Source organism: Saccoglossus kowalevskii, chromosome 5 (assembly GCF_978046115.1).
Source record: "Saccoglossus kowalevskii chromosome 5, keSacKowa6.1, whole genome shotgun sequence".
NCBI lineage: Eukaryota > Metazoa > Hemichordata > Enteropneusta > Harrimaniidae > Saccoglossus > Saccoglossus kowalevskii.
In genome coordinates this window covers 25079831-25104657 of record NC_140645.1, presented here as the reverse complement: position 1 = coordinate 25104657, position 24827 = coordinate 25079831, and the positions used below count along the sequence as shown (strand labels likewise).

At 32.8% G+C, this 24827-nt stretch overlaps 2 protein-coding genes across 2 annotated transcripts; both read left to right on the top strand.

The window, feature by feature from the left end:
* On the top strand, window positions 1–11731 carry LOC146745930 (uncharacterized). Its single transcript, XM_085498819.1, has 9 exons — window positions 1–73; window positions 5377–5550; window positions 6289–6435; window positions 6650–8032; window positions 8634–8773; window positions 9476–9677; window positions 10195–10302; window positions 10894–11090; window positions 11696–11731. Exons 1-9 carry the CDS (start codon window positions 64–66, stop codon window positions 11729–11731), a joined length of 2397 nt encoding a protein of 798 aa, XP_085354945.1. The 5' UTR covers window positions 1–63.
* LOC146745929 (uncharacterized) lies at window positions 9794–24171 on the top strand. The gene is made up of 22 exons (XM_085498818.1): window positions 9794–10302; window positions 10894–11090; window positions 11342–11483; window positions 11696–12391; window positions 12813–12871; window positions 13367–13564; window positions 14760–14804; window positions 14979–15062; window positions 15690–15755; window positions 16559–16656; window positions 16866–16989; window positions 17159–17278; window positions 17546–17613; window positions 18212–18251; window positions 18808–18898; window positions 19334–19394; window positions 19692–19743; window positions 20379–20476; window positions 22055–22190; window positions 22315–22391; window positions 23240–23296; window positions 23719–24171. Exons 4-22 carry the CDS (start codon window positions 11758–11760, stop codon window positions 23861–23863), a joined length of 2253 nt encoding a protein of 750 aa, XP_085354944.1. The 5' UTR covers window positions 9794–10302; window positions 10894–11090; window positions 11342–11483; window positions 11696–11757; the 3' UTR covers window positions 23864–24171.
* The last annotated feature ends 656 nt before the right edge of the window (window positions 24172–24827 follow it).

The window sequence follows — 24827 nt, the reverse complement described above, 5'->3', positions numbered from 1 at the left end:
CGGTCTGATGTGCCTACGTTGGGTCGCACGTCTTCAGCTACGTTAAGCTTTCCAGTTCTCGCCATGAATAACGGTAAGTCCATTTTGCATTGAACGCCGAATTACTGTATACTTTCAGTATATAATACGAGTAATGGTTTAATTATGTATCGCAAATGCAAGTTATAAATCGCCCCTCTTTGGCTCAGGTATATTAATGCTCCTATTTAAGCTTTTTTTTGGGGGGGGGGGTTATATATCGAAGTTATATTGTCTTATATGGTCTGCATTATAAATAATATTCAGATGAACAAACCGTGATGGGTCGATGAAATGTATAGTGCTCGGGCTACTTGCGCAAATATAAATTGGTATTATAATCTTTAATTTTTAGCTTGTATATCTTTAACCTAAAAGCTGTCATTGATGTATCCCAAACGGGATACATGTCCAATCTAAAATTATATATATATATAATCTTATACACAACCAGGAACGAGAGTGATAACCACCAAAACATAATTGAAGGTAAATAACATGTGAAGCATAAAAAATTCGAGTCGTAGCGTAAAATAGGGGACTAAACCATTGTTGACTTTTGAGAATGTAAATGACTCGATTTGGGGGTGTCACAATAAGCAAATAGCGAAACTATCCGTTTTTACGCAATCTGGGAAGTTCGAATTACTAAACAAAGTATAGGACGACAAAGCTGAAATGTCTAAGAACCAATACATACCAACAATTATATTTCAAAAGTTAATATTCATGATGTATTTTGGTTACTACTCTAAATATTCAAACATATTTTAGTATAACGTAGTAACAACAGAAAGTTGGTGACCTCCCAATGTTTATTATGTGCAAGAGTTTTACCATGTTCTATGATATACATGCATTTGTTCGTATTGTTATTAAGTGTTGTAAAACTCTGATCGTCCATGTAGAGTTAACATTGGTGTCGCATTATTCCAGGATTGTCGTTTTTAGTTAAATCCACGAACCTGTCATGGAATTGCCTAAAATATACATATATTTCATAAAAAAAAAATAATCACTTCAACAATCTATTTTGCACGATGAACCACGATTTTGAAGACACTCGCCATCAATACATTTGGGGATGAAACTCAATTATATTTTGAAAAGCTTCTTTTATATGTAGTAATATCATGCGTTTTTTACCGTGTCTTCTAATTCAATATAAGATTAAGTGGCCATGGCCATTACCCTCTATGTTATAATGGCCAGTTATTTTGATGTCAAATGCCGAATATAAATTAATCGATTTGCGGATTTTCCCTTCATGTGACAGTGTCGTTCGTAAGCGCAGCAGTACTAAGAGTAGTTAAGTTATCCGCAATAATAACAAGCAAACAAATACACGAAAGATGGATACTAGAATTGAAGTCCAAATAGAAACGATGAAAAACATAATAAAACACAACATGCAGTGCTTTTGTACAACGGTTATTTCTTTTACAGTAGGTAAAATTGAATGCGACTATCGAACAAGTAAATATAAGCTAAATAAATTGGATATTCCATGGAAACAATAATGGTGGGCGACACTCCAATTTTTATACGAACGCCTACACATTACTAACATATTTCATTCACACTGACAATATAAATATTAAAGGCGCGTATCAAGACTGCTTCAACAAATTAAATAATGAGCATTAACGTTAACAGTTACACACTAAAAGTGGATTACCATAATCCAAACTTTGCACTTCCAGCCCATACTTTCCAAGTAGAGCCTGGACATACAATCTCTTGTTTGTCGGTGATTTTTGTTGTTGAATAAAATTAAATATAATGCCAGAGTATAAATTGTGAAAGCCAGGTTACCATGGTATTTGTACACTCATGAAATAGTTGTTGTTTTTTTAGTAAAAAACAAACAAACAAGAGACTGTAGAATGGAGGTAAATACATCCATGCTGTGTCAAGATAGTCAAGATAGAGTCGAATACTAGTACTGAAACGATCTGTTATAATTGTAAAGCCAATTTGAATTAACTTTGAGGACAATGATTTGGCAAACAGTTGTAAATTTTGAAGGTTACATTATCACTTCACTTGGCATGAGCATGCGCTCCATGACATGAGAATGAAGTCAAGACGACATTTGTGTACAATTATTCAAGCACATGCATATAAACTGTAGAAGTAAAATAAAACGAAGAGAAAGCGTGAACGCTTATAGCATGGGGTTATAAACGCTAAATACGGGTTAAATCTGATCGTTTTTTAAGACCCAGTCCAGATCTTGAGCACGGGCTAACAAATGGAGCGCGAATGCTTAGCACTAGCCACAGTCCCTAAGCATCCGAATGACCATTGTATTGAACGTCCATTTGCAAGATTTACTATAATAACAATTTATTTCGATATGCAATTTTTAAAATGGCAAACAACGCAAGAACATCTAGGAACATCGTTATCGCAAAAAAATGAACTGACGATGACATCATGTAGTACTTCCAGTTATTCTGCAATCTGCAATTCTGAATTTGCCTTGGTATGGTTTTATAACCGTAGAACATGGAGGTAAAAAATATTACCCCTGTCGTTAAAAGAGGGAGAGCAAGGGGGACAGCTCGTACAGGTTACAGGAAATAAAGATGGCATTTTAAGTTTACAGTAAAAAATAGGCTTTTACACTTTACAGATAAAACAAATTCCTAGTTACGTTTTACATACTCATAATATTTTTGATAATTTGAGTTTAAGAATCAAAATTGGAAATTGCATGGGACATTTAATTTGAATAGTGCTTTATACGCTTCCAAAAAATAACATCTTTGTACAAATTACGGGCGAATAAAATAGCCTATTGCTTGACCATTGATTTATTGTATGTTTTTTTTTCATTCATGCTAAATTTTGTGACAAATAAAATATCTATCTATCTATCTATCTATCTATTACATTTTACACCTTGCCCATGTCTACGGATTTACCATTTCTATTTATTTATATTGATTTGCATATTCTTAACAAGATGGGCGTTCTTTAGTCAAAGCTACTGCTACCCCCCCCCCCCCGGTATAAACATGAACACGGCTATTGCGTAACTACTTTATAACCTACACTTATCATGTATGAACCAACATATGACTCAGGCCAGCTGTTTTACAACATTAATGACTAGTCACAGCTGACATTATGAAAATAAACCCCAAGTTGCAAACTTTATTAGGCCATATATCAAAGGCAATATAAAACAAAACTAAATAATGAAGATGTTAGTGTCTGTACAATCTACAAAGGAAGTTAAAAAAAGACAAAGCATAGTGAAACTGTGGTTCCCATGATTTGTGAACTATACTGTGGGGTGGAATTAATGTCATAATGGCTACAAAGTAATAACTGTTACTGTATTCACTGTGTTTTAATTTCACGAATTTGTCAAGGAAACAATAAGTTTTATATTACATGTTTATGTAGATTTAATTTAGTGGATTTTACTTATCAGCAAAAATAGATAAATTAAAACCCAGTGAATAATTAATGCATTTACATTGATTTTTCAAAAACATTTGGTTTAATTCTCTAGAACGGACATAGCAGTGTTTGTGGGGAATACACTTGACCTTCCGTTTGAGAGAGACATGCACAAAATCTAACATTCGACCACAGTCCCTCAATCATAGAGGGAAATTATATTAATAATACTCAGTTTTGGTAAAAACTATTTGTCAAAGTTTGCTGGAAAAAATACATTTATACTACATAATGAAAACTAGACTCGATTGTTATGTGTTTATCACACTGGTGAATATCAGACTCTCAGAATCAGGATATAAATTGAATAAATGCTGGGAAATGTATACCGTACCTGTATAACAAGCAGCCTGTCGGCTGAGATAGCCCCGCTGTTAGCAATGCACATTTCAATTAAAGAAATGAAAATATCATTAGAAAATGAACAATATGTATAGTAATCAATCAGACTTTTCAACAAGAAGTCGAAAATATCACTTTTTACCAAAATTACAAAAATATTCACCAAAATTAGAGAATTGAAGATATCATCATGAAATGAACAAATCTAAAAGAGGTCCACATGTAGTACCTATATATGTAATATCAAAGCAAAAAATATTCATCAAAATTAGAGAATTGAAATGAACAAATCTAAAAGAGGTCCACCCAAAGTACATATACACCATGTATCAAAGCATTCAGGCTTGTAGTTTTCAAGAAGTCTAAAAAGTAAAAAATTGACATAGCCAACGATGGAAGACGACAGACAATCACTCATATGATAAGCTCCGCTCGACAAAGTCGACAGTGGAGCTAAAAACCTTTTATATCTTGAGTACCCCCCCCCCCCTGGTAGTACATGTTCTATATTAACTCCAAGGTCCCTTTTAGAATAATAGCATTAATCTCATGGTCCCTTATAGAATATGACATGAACTACATGCATAAAAGTTTCGAAATAGTGTAGCAATAGAAAGCAAAAATTAAGCAAGAAAAATATACATGCCATGATTTTGGTTGGGAAAATATAATTGTCTAATTCTGATGCCAAAAATGATTGACAACCCCATAAAGAAAACAATGCTAATATGCTATCTAAGTACCATTACATATCTTTGAGAGTGTAGTACTGTCATAGTTTTGACACTTTGCACAGAAGAGTAAAACAATTATGTTCTCTCAGAGTCCTGCCTTTACCTGGTTTCATTCATACATTGCATATATTACTGTGAAATACTTTATTTTAGTTGGAATTAATTTTCGCTGAAAAAGCATTTTTGCATGGAATTTATTTTCACTGATTTTTGATGAGTTGAATGTGAGACACAGAAAAAAATGTATATTCGCTGGATTTTATTTTCACTGAAGCAGCCCTTCAGCGAAAATAAATTCCAAGTGAAAATAAAGTATTCTACAGTATTATTTGGTAAAAAATGTGCCAAAACATGTTTTTATTCCGTCATTTCAGTATCTATGGTCTAATAATTATTCATCTGCCCATCATATAAAAATACGACTTCTAATAGACTTATAATGTTTCATGTCATATATAATCTGAAAATTAGTGAATTCAAACAGGGATTAGGGCAGCATCTTCCAACTTACTGACAGCGAGTCATACTTTACAATCAAACAGATCTTGGTATTGTTACACATTATAAATTTAGAGAATGCTCTTGGAAGTTTAACACATTATCTGATGCAGTTTTCCTTCATTCATTCAGTATATTTAAGAATGCTTTCAGTGGGCAATATGTTAAATTTGTTAGAAAAATGGAATACAAATATTTTTATGTTTATTAAAAACAATTTTGAACCTTATCTTTTCAAAAGTCCACTGTCTTATCTCGTGTAATTTGAGTTTGTCATAATGGTAACTGTCACTTATTGTTTTAATCTCAGAGAGTATTGGTATATTTGATTGTGATGAAAATACATGGAATTCAAGATTCCAATCACTGAATATAAATGGTAAAGTGGACTGTCAACTATGCCTTGAATTTGAGCCTAAATATAAGACGAAGTTTATCACTCACATGAAGACGAGACACTGGAAACATCATATAGAATTCAAAGGTATTTTCTTTTTCTTTATTCAAACAAATTTTACTCAAACGAGCATTTATAATCTCCCAGAAGAGTTGGAACATGAAGTACATGTGAAGTTTAAACTTGTTTATTCTAGGCAAGTGCAGGATAAGCCTTTGACTTGATATATTGATTGGTCTTTGTTATTAAAATAAAGTATTATTGAATGAGCAAATATAATTTTAGGATTTCTAATAAATTACAGTGAAAAACAAGCAAAATTAAACACTAAGGAGAATAAAGAATTGTATAAAGAAACAATTAAAAAATTGGTAACAAATGAACACATCTGAATATGATTATCAAAGGAATACATTCATTATAAATTAAAATATTCTATCAATTCAATGTTGATCATTCTAGTTTAGCCTTCATTAATTTCCATTATATCCAGTATACAATGCAGATATGTTGGTTTCCATACAGCTTGTTCTAAAAAATATAAAAGAATAAATAGTGTCACAAAATGTTACTAGGTCCATGATACATAGATCACTGTTAACAAAATAGAGAACTGACCACCATGAACCACTAACATCTCAGCAATGGTACCAGGTGTCTGGAATGAGTAAGCACATCTTGGTGACTAGTCATACACATCATGATTGGTCTTGTATTGTAATACATATCAATCTTCACAAGTCATAAGTGTTAACCACCTATTACTCGAATGTTTCAATGCAATCTTGAAAGCAAATACAGATGACACGTATTTTTTTCCCACAGGGTTTCATATGTTGAAGTGCAACAAAAACTGTCATAATGGAATTTGCAAAGTTCATTTTCATTGTGCCTTCTGCAAAAAATCAATCAGAAGGCGAGATGATTTAATTAACCACCTGAAGAAAAAACATGCAAGAAATGTTGGGGATGGTAAGAAGCATGATATTCTGCAGTATTCCCTATTTATATATGATGTACCAATAAATGTTTTAAGACAGTATTTTCATGAATTTGACCATAATTTTAGATTCCAGTGACTGTTACTAATTACCTGACAAAAAATACATAGCAACAATTGACAGATACCGCTAAACTGAATTTCATCTTGTCATAACAGAGTACACTGGTCCAAGTGCCAAGGCAGAGTCCACTGGTCCAAGTGCCAAGGCAGAGTCCACTGGTCCAAGTGCCAAGGCAGAGTCCACTGGTCCAAGTGCCAAGGCAGAGTCCACTGGTCCAAGTGCCAAAGCAGAGCCCTCTGGAACAAGTGCCAAAGCAGAGTCCACTGGTCCAAGTGCCAAGGCAGAGTCCACTGGTCCAAGTGCCAAGGCAGAGTCCACTGGTCCAAGTGCCAAAGCAGAGTCCACTGGAACAAGTGCCAAAGCAGAGTCCACTGGTCCAAGTGCCAAAGCAGAGCCCTCTGGTCCAAGTGCCAAGGCAGAGTTCACTGGTCCAAGAATAAAAAATGGAAGTGACCAGGACACAGGAAAAGAGGATGATGGTCATGATAACCAGAGAATTAGAGTCAAGAAAAACAAAACAAAATTCCAACAGACTGTCAAATGTAAAGTGTGTTCTCGCATAATGCAGAAAAAACACCTTTCTCGGCATTCAAGGGAGATGCATAGCAAGAGACTAACTGTGCGTCAAGAGAGACATCACAAATCAGTTTGTGTTGATAAAAAAAATGGTATTTACATGGTATCAAAGGTAATGCAAGGAACTGGCTATCCACTTCACATTCAGAAGAAAGTTGCTGGATTTCCACAAAATGTTGAATGTGAAAATCCATCCTGCAGAGCGACATTGCAGGCAGCCTCACGTGGTGATTTTCCCTCATATGAATGTGTTCATGTCCAAAGTGTCCTGTATTCAGCCTCATATCAGGCCCCACCACAGATACAGGAAACTACATATAATGAGGCAACAAATGTAAAAATTATATCCACAGAAAGAAAAGAAGCATGTCAAAAAATGCAACAACTTGCTACTGAACAAGAAGTTGACCTAGTTCACCCAATGTTTTCAGATTGTGATGTGAAGAAGAGAAATTTGTATTTCTCCGTGTTTACTGGAGAAAAAAATTGGTACAGCTATTTTCAAAGGGTAGTTGTAACCTTTGACCAGATGGCCAACAAGTTTCGATGCCCTTGTTCAGCTGGGAAAGGATGCTGTCATAAAATGCTTGCAAGACTGTTTGTGTTTCAAGAATACCCAAATAGACTGCAAACTATGACAGAATCAGATGATGACATGCATGTCACAACAACACAAAACAATGAACAAGCAGAAAATAGATGCATGTATCCACCATCAGATGAACTGTTGGATATTATGATTGATTATCAACTAACAGCCAAACTGATACCTGCACAATTACCACAAGATATGATAAATCAAGATGTTTCACAAAAGAAATGTTTAATTCCAACTGAAACCATGTGCCACATATGTGATGAACCACTTACATCACCTATGGTTATATCCAACAAAGCCAAGATTATAACAATGAATGGTATAGTTTCAGGTATGTATAGAGTTATCCAAAAAGGACAGAATTTGATGAATTTGATTCACCACAATATTCATACAGATGTCTAATTGGTGTGAACCAACTTGCCTTTCATCACTTGGCTGTGGAATATTCATTCAGTCAGATGAACAAATGATAAAATCTTTTGTTGCACAAGTCTCTTATGTCTTGTTCAGAAACCACACTTGTTGTAAATATAGTCAACACGTAATTTTACCTGTTTAAAAATTAATTGCAGCTGGAGATCTGATTGCAGAAAAAAGTTATGTCCAGATATCATGTCATCTGAAAGAGGAATATCAAAGTTTCAATTTGAGATTGAGATTCATAAGGCCTGTAAAATCTGTATTAGAAGCAGTGCTTCTATTAAAATGGTACAATACAACAGAATAGCTTCTATTATTAAAGCATCTGCACATATGATAATTGGGGAATTTTGGGTTCTCAAGAATGGATGTGACTTTTATTAGGGATGCAGCTTCTAATGCAGATTTAACAGTATGTAAAATATTTAACTATGTGAATATTCAGATGATCAAGTATTTCACACGAAATTTTAAGAATGTTGGCTTTACTTTTACCATATCACATGTAGGTGTCCAAACATGTTGTAAGAAGTGCCCAAAATGTGGTGTGTTTTATAGATATCAAGAATATGCAGATGGAATCCACAACTTTAATGATAATATACTATTATCACTGCAAATGTGTATTTTTCTAAGAAACAATTTAATGGTAAGTACAAAAATTGCTCACTATGGAAGCATAATGAGATATTATGCATGTTACACAATTAAAACAAAAGGCATGTTTGTACTATGTATATACTACCGGTACATTTGATATTAGTCTCATTCTAAACAAAAATATTAGTCAAATCCATTATCACTGCACAAGCTCATGTAATTCACATTTGCACAATAAAATTATAAGATGTTGCTTGTCTGAGTTTGGAATTAATGTATAGTTCAAAAAGAATGCATGAAACTGTTGGAAAGTGAACAAGTTTGACTTACAATATATAATATTTAGGAATAGCAATAAAACAACACTGTCAAAGTATTGATATAATAAAGGACAGTCCCATTTGTAAAGGAGCATTTTGTAATAACGACACAAATTGTATTACAAGATTTTCAGAAAAATAGACCTGATCAATTTGTAATAAATTAGTCAAATTATTTTAAGCAAATTACTGAGATCAGTATTTCAATTAAAAATTATGTTCAACAAATTATTACAATTTGCATCACAATTTATTAAAACATTGTAGCTGTATATTATATACCGTATTATATATACCATACAATATAAAAAAATGTGTTTTTATACCACCAAGAGGGCAGTTGTGCTACATATATCATCTGTAGTTGCATTATCCAACACTAAACAAAGTTGCTAATTTTTCACAGAATATTGTTTCAATGCATCTTTCAGTCTCACTCAGCTATTGGTCGTGTAACAAAAGCATTTGAAGGCACTTGGAAGGAGAAGTTACCAGAAAGTGATATATTAAATGGATATTGTCATTTTGAGGCACTGAATGACCACTCCTATAACTACAACTGCGTTCAATGTGGATATCATCCACCAATCCTGACACTGGATTTAAATAGAAAAGTGGCTTTCCAATTGAATGGCAAGTTTATAATTGACTATTCATGTCTTGTCACATGGAGAGATGGTGCTTTACAGGAACAAGTGACCTAATGTTTGAGGTTAGCTCAGCTAACTCTGCTAAGTGTCTTCCTCAAAACAAAGGGGATAATGTTCTGTATGACTATGACTATAGTTGTTAGTGTTCTTGCCATATCACGACCATGGCAGTTTATTTGGTTGTTGCTATGGCAATAACAATTGTTATCATCTTGTTACAAATATAATGGGCCTGGAAGTTGAACCAACAATGACAAAAATATTCACTAAAACAGATCTGACAAAGGTCCACCTACGTACCAAGTATCCACGCTAGTAGTTTTCAAGTTGAAAATGCAACTGTTGACGAACGACAGACAATCAAAACCCATATGAACAGCTCTTCTCTGTCATTTTTGTCTACAACCGAGTTAACAAGAGAATATGATAATCCAGTGGGCCAATATAAATCAGTGTCAACATTATGCCAAATTTATTGAAATTTTTTTAATACTTATTAGTAAGTGAACTAGAGGTTCCAGCTAATTCTGATCAGCATGATACTGTAGATGCAGAAGAATTCTGGAAGCAAGTGACAAAAGAGATAATTGCAAGAGCATACAGCACAGGTGTGTAAAGAATAAACTACAAGACAAGTTTCTAATCAATATAATACTAAAGATTTTGCAACCAATTATTATATAATCAAACCTTGATTCATCTCATTCACATCACAATGTTTCATGCTGTCCACTTCATCAACCCTTTTAACACTCTGCTGTAGACAAGCAACCTGGCAGTGAAATAGCTCTGCTGTCCTAAAAGAACATTGTGGTAGTCAAGTCGAACAACGCACATCCATAAGACTTTTTCTTCAACACTACCAGCTCAATTTGATAACCAAGTATCAAAGCAATTAAGCTGGTAGTTTTCAAGAACTTGTTGGAAATAACAAAAATGACAAATATATTCGCCAAAAATAGAGAATTGAAAATATTTGTCAGTTGAGATTCACAAAATCTGAAAATGTTAACAATTCTAATAGACAGTTTTAATGGTTTACAGTATTTTGCCCTCAATCTTCAATCTGTCAGTTAGGTCGATGATATGTGTGTTATGTCCTCCTGATCACTAACACAGTTTGGCATAGATGTATTCATTCCTAACTTGACCACACATCAGGTATAATTAAATATCTTAATTATTTCATTTTACAACAGGCAGGCAGAACCAGTACAGTGTTAAACCATCGTATACTTACTGGGCACCATGGATTGGTAAGAATACAAGAAAAAACAACATAGTTTTTAACACAGAACACAGAAAGTGTCACCGTGAAACAGATAATGGGCAAGAAGTACTAGACGGTGAAGTAATTGAGGAAGAGAGATTAACTGAACTATTACACCATTCTGAGGTAGAGAAAACAAATCAAAGTATTAAAAACCAATTAAACAACTTAGTCAAGCCCAGACAATTTTGTTATATTATTCGGTAAACCCATTTATTTGGCCACACAATGAAGAACATTAGCAATTTAAGAAATCATAATATGCAAATAATATTAATTTCGTGTAGTACCCCATAACTTGCATTCACATTATTTGAGAAATTATGCATGTATTTGTTGTCTTCAATAAATCAGTGCCATTATCTGCTTCATTAAAGAAAGAAACTCTTCGTTCACTCTGCAAAACACTCAAGGTGTCAGACAAAGGCAGTAAATCTGACTGTGTTCTCAGAATACAGCATTTATTAAAAACACGACACAAATATGACAAGATCTTCGCTCAAATATGGGGTGCATCAGGTAAGCAAAACAAAACACTACTTAACAGAATTACCTAAGAATAATATGTAACCAATAACATACAAATAATGTGGTGTTTGGTAACCCAGGTATTCTTCACCTCAGAATATGCTCCAATGTAAATGTATTTCTTGACCTATAAACTTGCTTAAGTTGAATACTGAACTCATCTGTACACAAACAATCAAGAATTTGTTTTTCTCCTTGCTTAGGAGGTGTTCTTGCAGCAACCTGTCCACACGGGATAGTATATGCAATAAAATGCCCACTAAGAATGGAAGGCCCAAGAGACTATGTGGACATTCTACTGTCTTTCAAGCATCAGCCAACTGTTTGCATTGTTGATATGGCTCATCTCATTGCTGCACATGGCAATAACCGGGAACCACAGATGTTTCATCCACATCAAGGTAGAGTCGCTGAAGCAACAGAGGAAAACATTAAATTGGGACTCGATAAAAAAATGGTAGTTCATTTTCCATGGGTGAAGGATGTTTTTTGTAGTGGTTTTGACTGTCAAACATTGATGGATAATACACTTCATCCAATAACTGGAGTAGGTACACGGTATGCAATGTTTGACAGATTCCACGAGGCCAATACAAAAAATGAAAAAGAAGTGCTGCGAAGAATTGGTAATGTGCCTGAATTGAAGGGGGTAGTTAATTCGCAGACTGCTGAACAACTTTTCAGAGACATTGGTCGCAATAGCTACTTTATGAACAGCATGAGCAGTACCACTCATGTATTTTTACAGCGCCTAATTAATGAAATTAGGAATTCAACAAGGAATTCATCAGTGATAGCGGGCATGAAAAAACAATGCAGAGAGACAGAGATCACCACAGACGATCTTGGAAGGGTCAAGTTGGGATTACCTTTTACACAATCTCAATCAGAGTTCAGTGGTAAGTGAACATCAATGTCACGAGTGCCAGCTAGAACCACTTAACTGTTGCACAGTGGGAATGTATCAACTATCATTATCAATAACAGTCATTATTTGCACTCAAATAGTGTACAAGGAAGTGTACCATAATTGTTTATAAATGACACATGAAATTAAAACCAGCAAGAGTCTACAAATTGCAAAATAAATTAATTCAGTAGCAAATCATATGGATGTGAATGAAATTGGTTAAAGCATGCCATAAATAATAAAATAATTTATCCCATCCACCATCACAGAAAGATACAATATTAAATTCATCTGCCAATCCAATCCAAACTAAATGGGTTGATTCTTAGTCACAAAATTGAGCAACTATACATACAATTTTGAATTCAGAGTTGATCAAACTATTTACCAATTTTTTTTATGACTAACAGCGTTTTCAGGTAACTCTCAAAATGAACAAACATGTAGAACAGATGCCCGTGAAGATCAGGTATGTAGAATTTTTGATGATTTAATTAAAAATTTAGTTAAAGTGTTAAAATTATACCAAGAAACATTGGACGATTCAGAAACGTCTTGTTTGTATTAAAAAAACCACACAGAAGAAAAAACAGTAGGTAGGTTTATTATTTACACTTTGTCATTTACTGTTAAAGGAATGACATGGTTGTGTACATACAATGATGGTTTATAGTTATACATATACAAAAACTATTTATGCTCTGCATATGAATAGAATGTGATGGTATACAATCTACATGAAGACAAAATTGGGTCTACTGAAATATAGGAATGGCGCAATAATGATTCACAAGACCAAAAGTGGTACAACTTTCTTAGTAGTTTAACAAACCAAGCTTATATAATATTATTCTCTCAACAATTATGAGTTACAACCACCTAATAGTTAATCAAACGGGTAATTTCTTGCTTAGCAATTGAGCAAAATAGTTACAATCATTCAAGAATAAATTTTAAATTGCAGGTACACAAACTGTGGGAAATTGAGTTATGGCTAAACAATGATATAGTGGCTGGGACACAAACATATAAAATAAGTCGATGGATGTTTAAAACTATTGATGGTGGGCCATTTTCATCAGAAGAGAAGAAACTTGCTGATATAACTGCTAAAGATGTACTCAAAGAGGATCAGTGGGCAACAGGTCATTTTTGCACACAGGTAAGTACAAATGGGGAGTACATGTATTCAAATTCCTTGCCTGTTTCTGATAATATGTAAATATATAATGGATAAACACAAACTACAAATATCAAGCCAGAAACACCAGGGCAGTGGTTATCTGACTTGAGCATCTTGACCACAATCCAATCAATGCTAAATCAAACAGATAATGATTATTACAGCAAAGTTTGTGTCCAGGTGGTTGCTGCATGCGTTTGTATTGAAACTATTTTAGTGTAGATGAACAATAATAATCATAAACGACAAATAGACTTGTATGAACATATATCATCATGAGTTGCCAGACTGTTGACAGTCTGTCAGGCCTAAATTTGTGTCAACTAAAATGATTTCAAGTAAAGTGTTTGCAAAATTCTATTTATTATGCATGCATCTGGATGACATAGTAATATTTGCATATGGGCAGAGCTCATCTGCATGGAAAGGTGAATTTATGGGATTTGAATTGTCATGCATGTGTTCACTGTCTGACAATCCATCTCCAGAAATTGGTCAGGTTCCATTTTTTTACTTCAAGGGGCAGTCCAAGTCATTCCAGTTGGGATGTACAACAAAGATGTGGTCAAAAGAAAGTTGTGATAAAATACTGCGTTTTCTTCTGTAACTTGCGATTTAGTTAGTAATTTAATGATTATATTCTATCTGTCAATCACCTCAATGTACTACAGGAGAACTTCCCTACAGTGTTGAATGACTGTGTAGAGGTCTATAACAGTCCCTCAGGCCATCGTTTGAAAATGCATTCAGCATTGCACAAACGCATGGCACTATGTGATTAAAATCATTTTAGTTGAGCAAAAACCATTAGGATAAAGGAACTGTCAACAAACTACTGCATAGCTTAGTGAGCAGAGTGACCACTTGACAATTGGATTGATATGAATGAAGTCACAAGGTTTGAAAACCAGTCAGGCCATGAGTAAACTTAAAAGAGAACAGGAAGATTCACTTCTTCACTTTGATCATGGTAAAATAATCCTGGTCTGCCTCAACAACTTTTCAACAAGGTAAAGCATATTGTCTGAATCCCCGAACTCGGGATTTTGAGAAGATTATTAGATAATCAAGAGTTTCATCTATTCTGGGAAATAAACACTGCTCAATAAAATACTATGATGTCATAATTGTGGTTTAAGATATGTTGAACTTGATATATTTCTTTTTATAATAGATAATAATGGCTTATATAGACATTTTGATAACAGAAGCACATCAGGCAAGTCATGATAATTTACACATGTGATATTGATATACATGCACCTGTTTTGAATCTAAAAAGGACAACATTAAATAATTCCTTTTCTCACATATTTAACATGTTGTCACTGGCATACTATTGTAAATATAACCTATTGTAGAAATAATGATTCCCACTTATTCATATTTTCAGCACATGGTATGTTTTGATCCATCATTGTATCAACTGTTATCAAATGATGACATAGGTTGTATAGAACGAAACCTGAATAAAAAGGTTTGTTAATTTAGTTTATACAAAAAAGCATTTAATGTAGAAAATTACACATGATTAAGTAGGATTATATAGGTCATGTAATTGACCTATATAACAAGTAACCATGACAAAGGGTAATTTCTGAATTAAGGCAACTGTAATTTGTCATCGGTATTAAGCAACCCACTTATAACCTAGCAATTGATAGCATGTATTTAATGTTGCCAAAGGTATGTGTACATACATGAAAAGTCTTTCATTTTATTTTGAGCACTTCAGACATCATACAGAAAACTATTTAGTAAAATGAAATAAATCAAATTTTACTAACACAATGTATACCAGTACAACAGTACCTGTATCACAAGTTAAACAACCGAATTTTAACATTTTGCATTTTGAATCAAAACATTGGCTGATGTATGGGAAAGTTTGAAGAATGACAAGTTGAGAAGTGTTGAGAGGTGATTTACAGTAAACTGGCATCGGCAGTTTTAAATTTATTTATTCAGTTGTATTAATATTTTGTACATGCTTGTTATTTATTTTCATGTGAGTGCATAAATGTGATAATTACAATTTTAATTTCCTCTCTGTGAGCACTGTTCTGAGAATACTAATACAAGTGTTTAAACTTTTTCTTGGCAGGTTGATTTCAATAAGGTGAAATTTCTTTTTCTACCTATTAATGACAACAATCACTGGACTCTACTTGTAAGTAAATAAACACTGTAAAAATTGAAATGTTTAAATAGCAAGTGTTCTCACTTCTAAATTTCAGCAATACTCAGTATACAAACCCTAATGGTTACATTAAAATCGTGATGGTTATCAAGGTAAATGTGGAATGGTTGTATAACGCCACTTGAAGGCCTCTATTGCATGCTTTCACAAGGAAACAAACTTGATGAAGCACATGTATTAACAATGCCCAAAATTGACATGACACAGCTGTTGTAAAATAGCAAACAAATCTAAATTGAGTCACCCATATTGAATCAGACCATTAAACAAATGACATTAATGTTATATAACCTGCTTATAAAGTTTGATTGCGATCAGCAATGGCACAACATTCATAAAATCAAAAAAGTCCATCTGAAAAACACGAACAAGATCAGAAAAATTAAATTATGTACATCAAATCTTGGCCAGCTAAGGTTAATTTTTTAGGGTGTCACGTCGTCATTATAAATTGGCAGAACTCTCACTATAAACATGTATTTAGGTTGACAAATTCAAACACAGAGGTGCCATATACTGATGTGTCTCCACGGTGAATTGAAGAAGGAAATCATACGTGAAGTTATCAGTTAAACTATGATGTGATTTAAGATATCTATTGATTTAAATTTGGAATTGATACTAGTTATTTTTAATGGAATGCTGATTTTGGATCCAGCTCCTTGGTTCGAAACAAAATCATTCACATACTATTACATATTAATATCTAGAATAACATTTTATATAACATGAATTTCGCTTGAATGAGTAATTTAACACGTTTGAATTTACAGATTATGGACTTCATAACACGAGAAATCAAATACTTTGATCCATTACACCATGTAGATAAAGGGAATAAACAACAAGTAGAACATGGAAAATTAATGCAGTAAGTAATTTATATGGTGTTCAGTTTTTCAAAATGTCCTTAATTTTATTTAATTATTTACTGTTTTTAAACTCAAAACATGCCAAATAATCAAGACACTCATTTTCAAGTCTGACAAAATGTCCTAAACTGATTTTGAGACAACTGAAACCCTGCATAATGTTAATATATATTAATAACTTTCATGTGATTTTATTGTGTCGCTTTAGTAAATATTTTGAGATTCGTTCAAAGAAGCTGAATGAAGCTGTACCTGATTTTAATTGGAATGCCTATGAAGAATGGCATCCAGTACAAAATGATGGATCCAGCTGTGGTGCATACATTTGTTTGGTAAGTAACAGACATCAATACATTTATATATACTACAGAGAAAAAATATTAATAACAATATATTGGACATGATGTCTGATTTCATTTTTGAAAGTGTTTCACAATTCCTTGACCATATATATTACTTTAGCCTTGTACTCAAAATTGTGCATGCAATTCTAATTTTCAGTTTGCAAAGTGTATTACTACTGGACAAGCCATGGATTCAATGACATTTGACAGCAGCAACATCATGAGAATGAAGATTGCACTTCAACTTTTAGAGTTTTATGAAAATATGAAACAAAAGGTTAGTAGACAGACACAAAAGTAGTTGCCCATTTACTGAACACTGTTGAATATTGTCACAAGTTTGTGAAATAATGTGGCAGGTATATTTTCGCTATAAGTTGTTTATCAAATACACAGTGTAACTAAATTGGAATTATTTTAATTTTTCAAAATTGTTATTATAAACATTGTTCGTAAACGTATGCAATTCGGTAATAACTAACGACAGAGAGATCTACTAAACAAAATATAATCTGAAATACATATTGATTGAACTTTTTTTCAGGAGATACTGATTGACAATGATACAAGCAGTGATGAGGATCTTCCACAAGTATTTCCAGAATCAAACAGGTATAAATTTTATACATATTAAAAACATGCTATTTAAATATCAAGTTTTGTTATTGAGGGATTTTTGTGGAACCAGCTGAAAATTGGCAAATTTTATGAAATACGCACAGATTTTAACGAAAAACTGTGCATTATTCCAGGGCTTCCAAGTAACAGTACATTGTTCCATTGAAATTAGAGAATTTGCATTGAATTAAACCTAAAACTAAATAGGTCTGTGCATTATCCCAGGGCTTCCAAGTAACAGTACATTGTTCTATTGAAATTAGAGAATTTGCATTGAATTAAACCTAAAACTAAATAGGTCTGTGCATTATCACAGAGCGACTGTATGCCAAATTTCACTGAAATGTGGCATGGTTCTTCAGATATTCATGCAAAAGGCACACATACATATTTACATTAGTACACAAATACACTGACTGCAAAGACTTCCAATGACTGCTTAAAATAATGTAATATTGTCAGCAGCATATTTTCCTTTCGAAAAAAACTAACTTTAATGATGTTTTAAAAAAAATTCATTTGTTGTTATGCATTTGCCAACACAATTTGGGATGAGAGCATGGTTTTACAGTGTATCTTTAATTTTACGTAGACAAGAAGTTACAAAGAAAAGAAAAATAAATCACACATTGGTAAGTGGAGTTAACATTTGTGGATCATTGTGCTGTTATTACTAATTCTTACTAAACAGGGATAACAAAATATCTGCCTGATAACCAGTACAAGTTCGGTCAGAATACTATAATCCTTGAAAGTATACGTGTATAAATTCTTGAGACTGTATTTGTTGATGATATCTTAAATAATTTTGTAATTTTTGGTCACAAATATTATTTTAAAGTTTTTGGAAACCACTGATTGCTTTGATATTTGGGTGGACTGCTATGAGATTTGTTTATTTTATGTCAATAGTCACTACTAGTATTAGCTAGAATATGGTCAAAAATTTATCACAATCACTAAAGTGATAGACTTCCCCCAGCAACCAGAAAATAAGAGGGCTGCATCTATTTTGTTCTCAAGTTTTCCAAAGGAGAGGGATTGCAGGAAGACTATTTTACAAGTCAAATGTTCAAGTAGCCCTGAATCCAGCATTTTGAAAGGAGGCTGCACCCTTTCATGTTCAAAATAGTATACCGGTATCACATAGTTTTGAAACTAACATATTTATTTTATTTTAAATTACAGGACTCAATACTTGAAGAACACCGAATGTGTAAGAGGTCTGCGTCAACTACAAAATGTATCACACATTGTAGGAAGAAAAAGGAAACCACTGGTAAGTTAAAAACAATACAAATACAGATTGCACAAACATGGCAAAATGTTTGCAGATTACAAGGTGTACTCACTCAAGCAAAGTATTTTGCCCCACACCACATTATGTCTATTCAGTGGTTTCAGCATAAAACAAAATTCACTTAGTATCACTACAGAGATCAACTAATTTTGTATTTTTACATGGCTTCAAAATAACATTGGCAAGGATTAAAACCATGCTTTTTTATTTTTGTTTTTGGTGTTCCAATACTAGAAATTTGAAAGGCTTTCAAAAATGTTGCAGACAACATGACTTTAAAGATATGGTTCAGGTATAATTGCCAGTGTCTGCAGATTTAACAACGTTTAACAATTTACATGTACCTGTTGGTACATTTGTTCAACAGAATCTGTTTTGTATAACTAATCATATTTTCTACCCATTGTAATATAGAAAAACACTATGAAAAGGTGAACAAGACATTGAATGTGAAAATGGAAGAAACAGAAGAAAGGTAAATTTTATGTAAACTCAATGAAATATACAACAAGTTGTACAAATCAATATGAACAGTATAAAAGACAGTTAATTAGTATGCTTATTATTATTAGTACAGTATGAAATTTGTAAGCACATAAATTATGCAATTAATATGCATGGATTTTAACCAACAACTAATCAGATCTGTGAATTGTACCAGAGCATTTATGTATTAAGTTGCATTGTACCATTATTTACTCTACATAAGGGAGACGAAGTCAAAATTTTTATTTTTCTTATAATGATATATAAAATACACTTCTGTTTTTAGTTACCCAATGTGCTTAAAAGAAAATCTGATTGAAGAATGGGACATGAATCAGGTAAGTACACAAATCCATCATAACATACAACTGTGTTTGCACCATTAGAATTATATTATACTAGTATTATGTAGAACACATCTGAAGAATCGGGGTTCAACCGCAAGGGTTTATTTTTGCTGGCTCGAGCCGGCTCAAGTCATAGGGTTCATAGAGACTAATTATGTTGTCTTGACGTCACATGCAACCGTATATTGTGGTTGGTCCCAGAATGATTACTTGCTTTGACAAAAAAGTCTAGTTCACAAAGACTGTACCATGCTTCAAAACACTATGTGATGACATTCTGAGACCTTCCTGCTTCCAGCATACCAATTGTGTGATCAATGATTGCAAACTCATACAGAGATCAACTAGTTGAGAAAAAATGGCCAAATAATGGCTATTTTAAAGTTAAAATGCAAAAAATTCAATGTTTTTGCCAATGAAGAACTGGATTTCCATAATGCATTGTCAAATTTCATTCAAACCAGGTGAATGTAGTGAACATTTTGGTGCATTGATTAACCTCCTTTTTGTAACTCTTATTTTGTCTAAGACATCCTAGCCCTAAAGATAGTACAGTTTAACAAGTTGGCATGAAATTAATTAATTTTGCCTTCTCCCTAATTAATGTTTACCACATTCTTTTCCAGATTGGATTTCACAAGATTGACACAATCAATGAGTGCATTAATGTTATGAAGGAAGTAGTCCTAGACAATCCAAATATACATGATAACCCATCATCAAGGTAAGAATGTTCTGTGTTGTTATATCACATAACAATTTAATATGAATACATTACAATGTACACTCAGTGGTCAGATGGCGCTTCAGTATGTTTTTGGACTCAATAAAATTTGACATATTAACATATTAATTTGTACATGACTTTGATATTAGCTAACATTGTGTATAAGGATTGGATAATTGATGCCCTTCCCTATGTTGAATACAATGCAAGGATCTGGTTAGAGAATTTGATAGTAGAAGCATCATTAAATTATACTAAGGATTTATGAGAGAAGGGTATGCAATATTTTTATGTAGATATCATTCATTTATTATGTCATGTGAATCACAAGATGATCGCCAGGCTTTTAAATTCTAATTGCAACAAAGGTAATCTGTGACAGGAAAATCTAGTTTCTATTCTAGTGTATATGTAAACAAGTAGCCTTTCGGCCGAGATAGCTCCGCTGTTAGCAATGCACATTTCAATTAAAGAACAGTAGATATCATTAGAAAATGAACATTGTACATAGTATTAATGCAATGGGACTTGCTGTTTTCAACAAGAATTCAAAAATATCATTTTTCACCATAAATGATTGTGGTTTTTAACAAGAAGAAAATATCACTTTTTACCAAAAATGACAAAAATATTCACCAAAATTAGAGAATTAAAGATATAATTACAAAATGAACAAATCTGAGAGAGGTCCACATGTAGTATACCTATATATGTAATATCAAAGCAATTGGACTTGCGGTTTTTAACAAGAAGTTGAAAATATCACTTTTTACCAAAAATGACAAAAATATTCACCAAAATTAGAAAATTAAAGATATCATCATGAAATGAACAAATTTGAGAGTGGTCCACGTGTAGTATCTATATATGTAATATCAAAGAAATTGAACTTGTCGTTTTTAACAAGGAGTAGAAAATATCACTTTTTACCAAAAATGACAAAAATAATCACCAAAATTAGAGAATTAAAGATATCATTACAAAATGAACAAATCTGAGAGTGGTCCACATGTAGTATCTATATATGTAATATCAAAGCAATTGGACTTGCGGTTTTTAACAAGAAGTTGAAAATAACACTTTTTACCAAAAATGACAAAAATATTCACCAAAATTAGAGAATTAATGATATCATTACAAAATGAACAAATCTGAGAGAGGTCTACCCAAAGTACATATACACAAAGTATCAAAGCATTCAGGCTTTTCAAGAAGAAGTTGAAAAAGTAAAACATTGACATGGACGACGGACGCCAGACGACGACGGACAATCACTTATATGATAAACTCTGCTCGACAAAGTCAACAGCGGAGCTAAAAAAGGTTGATAGATATGAAGATATGAGAATTTAAGACTAGATAACAATTAATCACCTTGAGCATTGACTATAAAAACTCAAAAATATATTGCTACAAATACTAGTATTAGTATTTCTGCTGATTCTCATGTAAAAACACCTGTCATGCACTGACAATGTGACCTTAATTTGACACAGTATGAGCCTCATCATGGATAAACATCATTCAAAGAGATGCAGATCATTGCATTAATTAAAATAACAATTACACTTACAGGACTACACCACTCCAGGCTCTATGGCACCACCAATTCCCATGTAAATATTTTACTCAACCAAACATAAAAGATTGCAAAAAGGACAAGAATGTAGAGAGCCAGTATGAAACTGTACTTCGAAGAATACCAGATGAGGTAAGTAGTTAAAGCTAGTTGTAATTTGTGAGTTAATGTTTTATCACACACTGTAGTGTATTGTTTGTCAATCACTATCTACTACAATTTACATGCATATACTAACGATTCTGTTAAATTACAGATACAGAACTTCGTTCTGAAAAAGGTCATGGATTCATTTACATCACGCAAAAAACCACAACAAGTTTGCCAAGCATGGTAGGTTTAAGCAGCAAATGAAAAATGCACACTGTAAATTTTCATATGTAAAGATCTGGTGCTACATGTAGATGTATAATAATAATGAATAAAAAAGTCCCTGTTGGTTCAATAGTGAATAAATTTGAAATGAGCCAGTCCTTTTGAACAAATGACATGGTGTATAATGTATTTGATTTGATGCTTTGAGACATGGCTGTACAACAGCATATGTATGACATGTTGTATGATATCTATAAAGTTTAAAAATGAATGATCAAGGCATGTCAGAAGTAAATTAAAACAAAATTGTCACCAGTCAGCCATTTTAAAACCGGTCTAAAAACACAAAACCATGTACAAAGTTCTATAATTTCCAATGTATGTAAAAAGTATACTCAAAATCCATTCATGTACGACGAAGATCTACCCTGTATTAGAAGCCGCATTTTTTTTGAACAATTGAGAACGAAAAAATCACAATTTCTAATTTGTGTAGATGTTCTAATAGAAACCGCATCCCCTCTGTTGCATTGTACCATTTTAATAGAAATACAAATACAAATTTTATAGTAGTTTTGAAATTGCAGAACAGCAAGATTTTTAAGAATTGTTAACATTTAAATGACTTTCATTCAGCCATCTAGAATCAAAGTGTATGATGTTTATGTGAAGGTGTGTTCAGCCAAGACATGTCCAAATACAGCTTCAGTTAAATGGACAGATATATGTACACATGTACACATAGAGGTCAATCAATAAATCCCAAATGAGGACTAATAAACAATTCATGTGTTCAAAATAACTCATGTGGTAAGCAAGAACAATCAGTAATTAAGTGTTGATATTTACTCTTACTTTGACTTCAGGGAAACTGAATACCAGATACCAAATACAATTGAGATTATTAGCAAGTCATTAATGGAGTAAGTAAGCAAAAATTTTATATATATGACATGGTATGTGAATTATAAAACAACTACAATAAAGTACACATCCATAACCTGCAGGAGTCCTTCTTTGGTCTTATATGCATTATGATCAATTAAATTTCCCAAATTTCCGGAGCCAGTGAGCATTAATTTCATTGAGCATTTTAAGTAATGATAATTTTCCAAAAACTGTCATTTGCCATTTAAATTTGCAGTGACTTCCAAGAAAATTTATTGCCACTAATAACCTCAAAATTACAATAGTTGTATAGCAGACAAAGTTGCACAGTGTATCCTGTGAGTAATATAGAGGAATATGGTGAATAATTAGATCATCACCATCTCAACATTTTATTATAAACTACGGTAAAATTTACGTTAAATGTAATTCATTTATTTTACAATTCTTCACATAGGAAGCAACATGTTAGAAAAGAATATTATTTCCAAGTTATTCAGAAAACTTGTTTTGTATTATTGGGCATGAAATTGAGAAGCAAGATGAAGATGACAACAGTGGATGGTACTGAACAGGAAGAGTTTATTGATGTTGAAAACTAATGCCTTATTTGTTCAATTACTATTCTACATAAACATCAAGATTTGTTCATTACCTGAATTGTCACAACTGCTCTCTCCGTTTATGATTCAGGCTAAGATGATAGAATAGTAGGATACTATTCCAATTTCAGATCCTGTGCAATTAAACTTAGTTTCCCAGATTCACATGCATATTCACAACTTGATTGCCTTTTTAAGTCTATTTTTATGAATTGCACATGTGATTTTTGTTTGTCTCTTTTGATAGCAAATCCTTAACACATAACTCTATAGGATTAATAAACATGACTTTTGTTTTTAAAAAAAAAGGACTTTTGTTTTAAATGTTTTTTACCAAATGTTGTCATGTTCTAATTTAATACCTCACTTTTAAGAAACAACTGTTAGTTAAAAACAGACACAGTTTTATCGACTTAGAGTACCAGGGTATAAAGTCCTATTTTATGTTCAAAAGAAACAAGTTGGCTTCTGCATGTGTTAACAAGGATTTGTTTCCAGTCAACATAATAGTGTTGAACTGCAGTGATCAACATGTATATCACGTCACCATTGAAACCACTCTTACACCCTATCACCACACATTATCTAACAAGACCAAAAACAATAAAATTTGAATCTGATGTGAGCCTGCAACATTGCAGCTATGAATTGTGGTGCTTGACCATTAAGTTTTGAAAACAGTACCATCCACACAACTGTAATCATGTACCTAACTTGCAGGTAGTGAAGTTAGGTCAAAATATCTAGCATCATTCTTTCTTTAGCTTCTAGAAAACATAACCAATTGCTATACAATCTTCAACTTTAATCAGTTCAAATTATTTTATTACTTTCTCAGAGCAACCGCCAGAGGGCGCTCTATAATTAAAAAAAAAAAGTAGAATATTTACTTGGTCTAATTTCAGCAGATTTTCATCAGGTTATAAATTCACTGGTTTGAGAAAGGGAATCATAGACTTCATAA

What these genes read in the sequence shown, in the direction of transcription:
- LOC146745930 (XM_085498819.1), top strand. An exon ending in ACATCATATAGAATTCAAAG is followed by an intron (nt 5,551 to 6,288) that starts GTATTTTCTTTT and finishes TTTTTCCCACAG; the next exon opens with GGTTTCATATGTTGAAGTGC. An exon ending in TGCAAGAGCATACAGCACAG is followed by an intron (nt 10,303 to 10,893) that starts GTGTGTAAAGAA and finishes ATTTTACAACAG; the next exon opens with GCAGGCAGAACCAGTACAGT.
- LOC146745929 (XM_085498818.1), top strand. Translation starts at nt 11,758, where the DNA reads ATGGAAGGCCCAAGAGACTATGTGGACATTCTACTGTCTTTCAAGCAT. An exon ending in CAGATGCCCGTGAAGATCAG is followed by an intron (nt 12,872 to 13,366) that starts GTATGTAGAATT and finishes TTTAAATTGCAG; the next exon opens with GTACACAAACTGTGGGAAAT. An exon ending in AAGAATGGGACATGAATCAG is followed by an intron (nt 19,744 to 20,378) that starts GTAAGTACACAA and finishes ATTCTTTTCCAG; the next exon opens with ATTGGATTTCACAAGATTGA.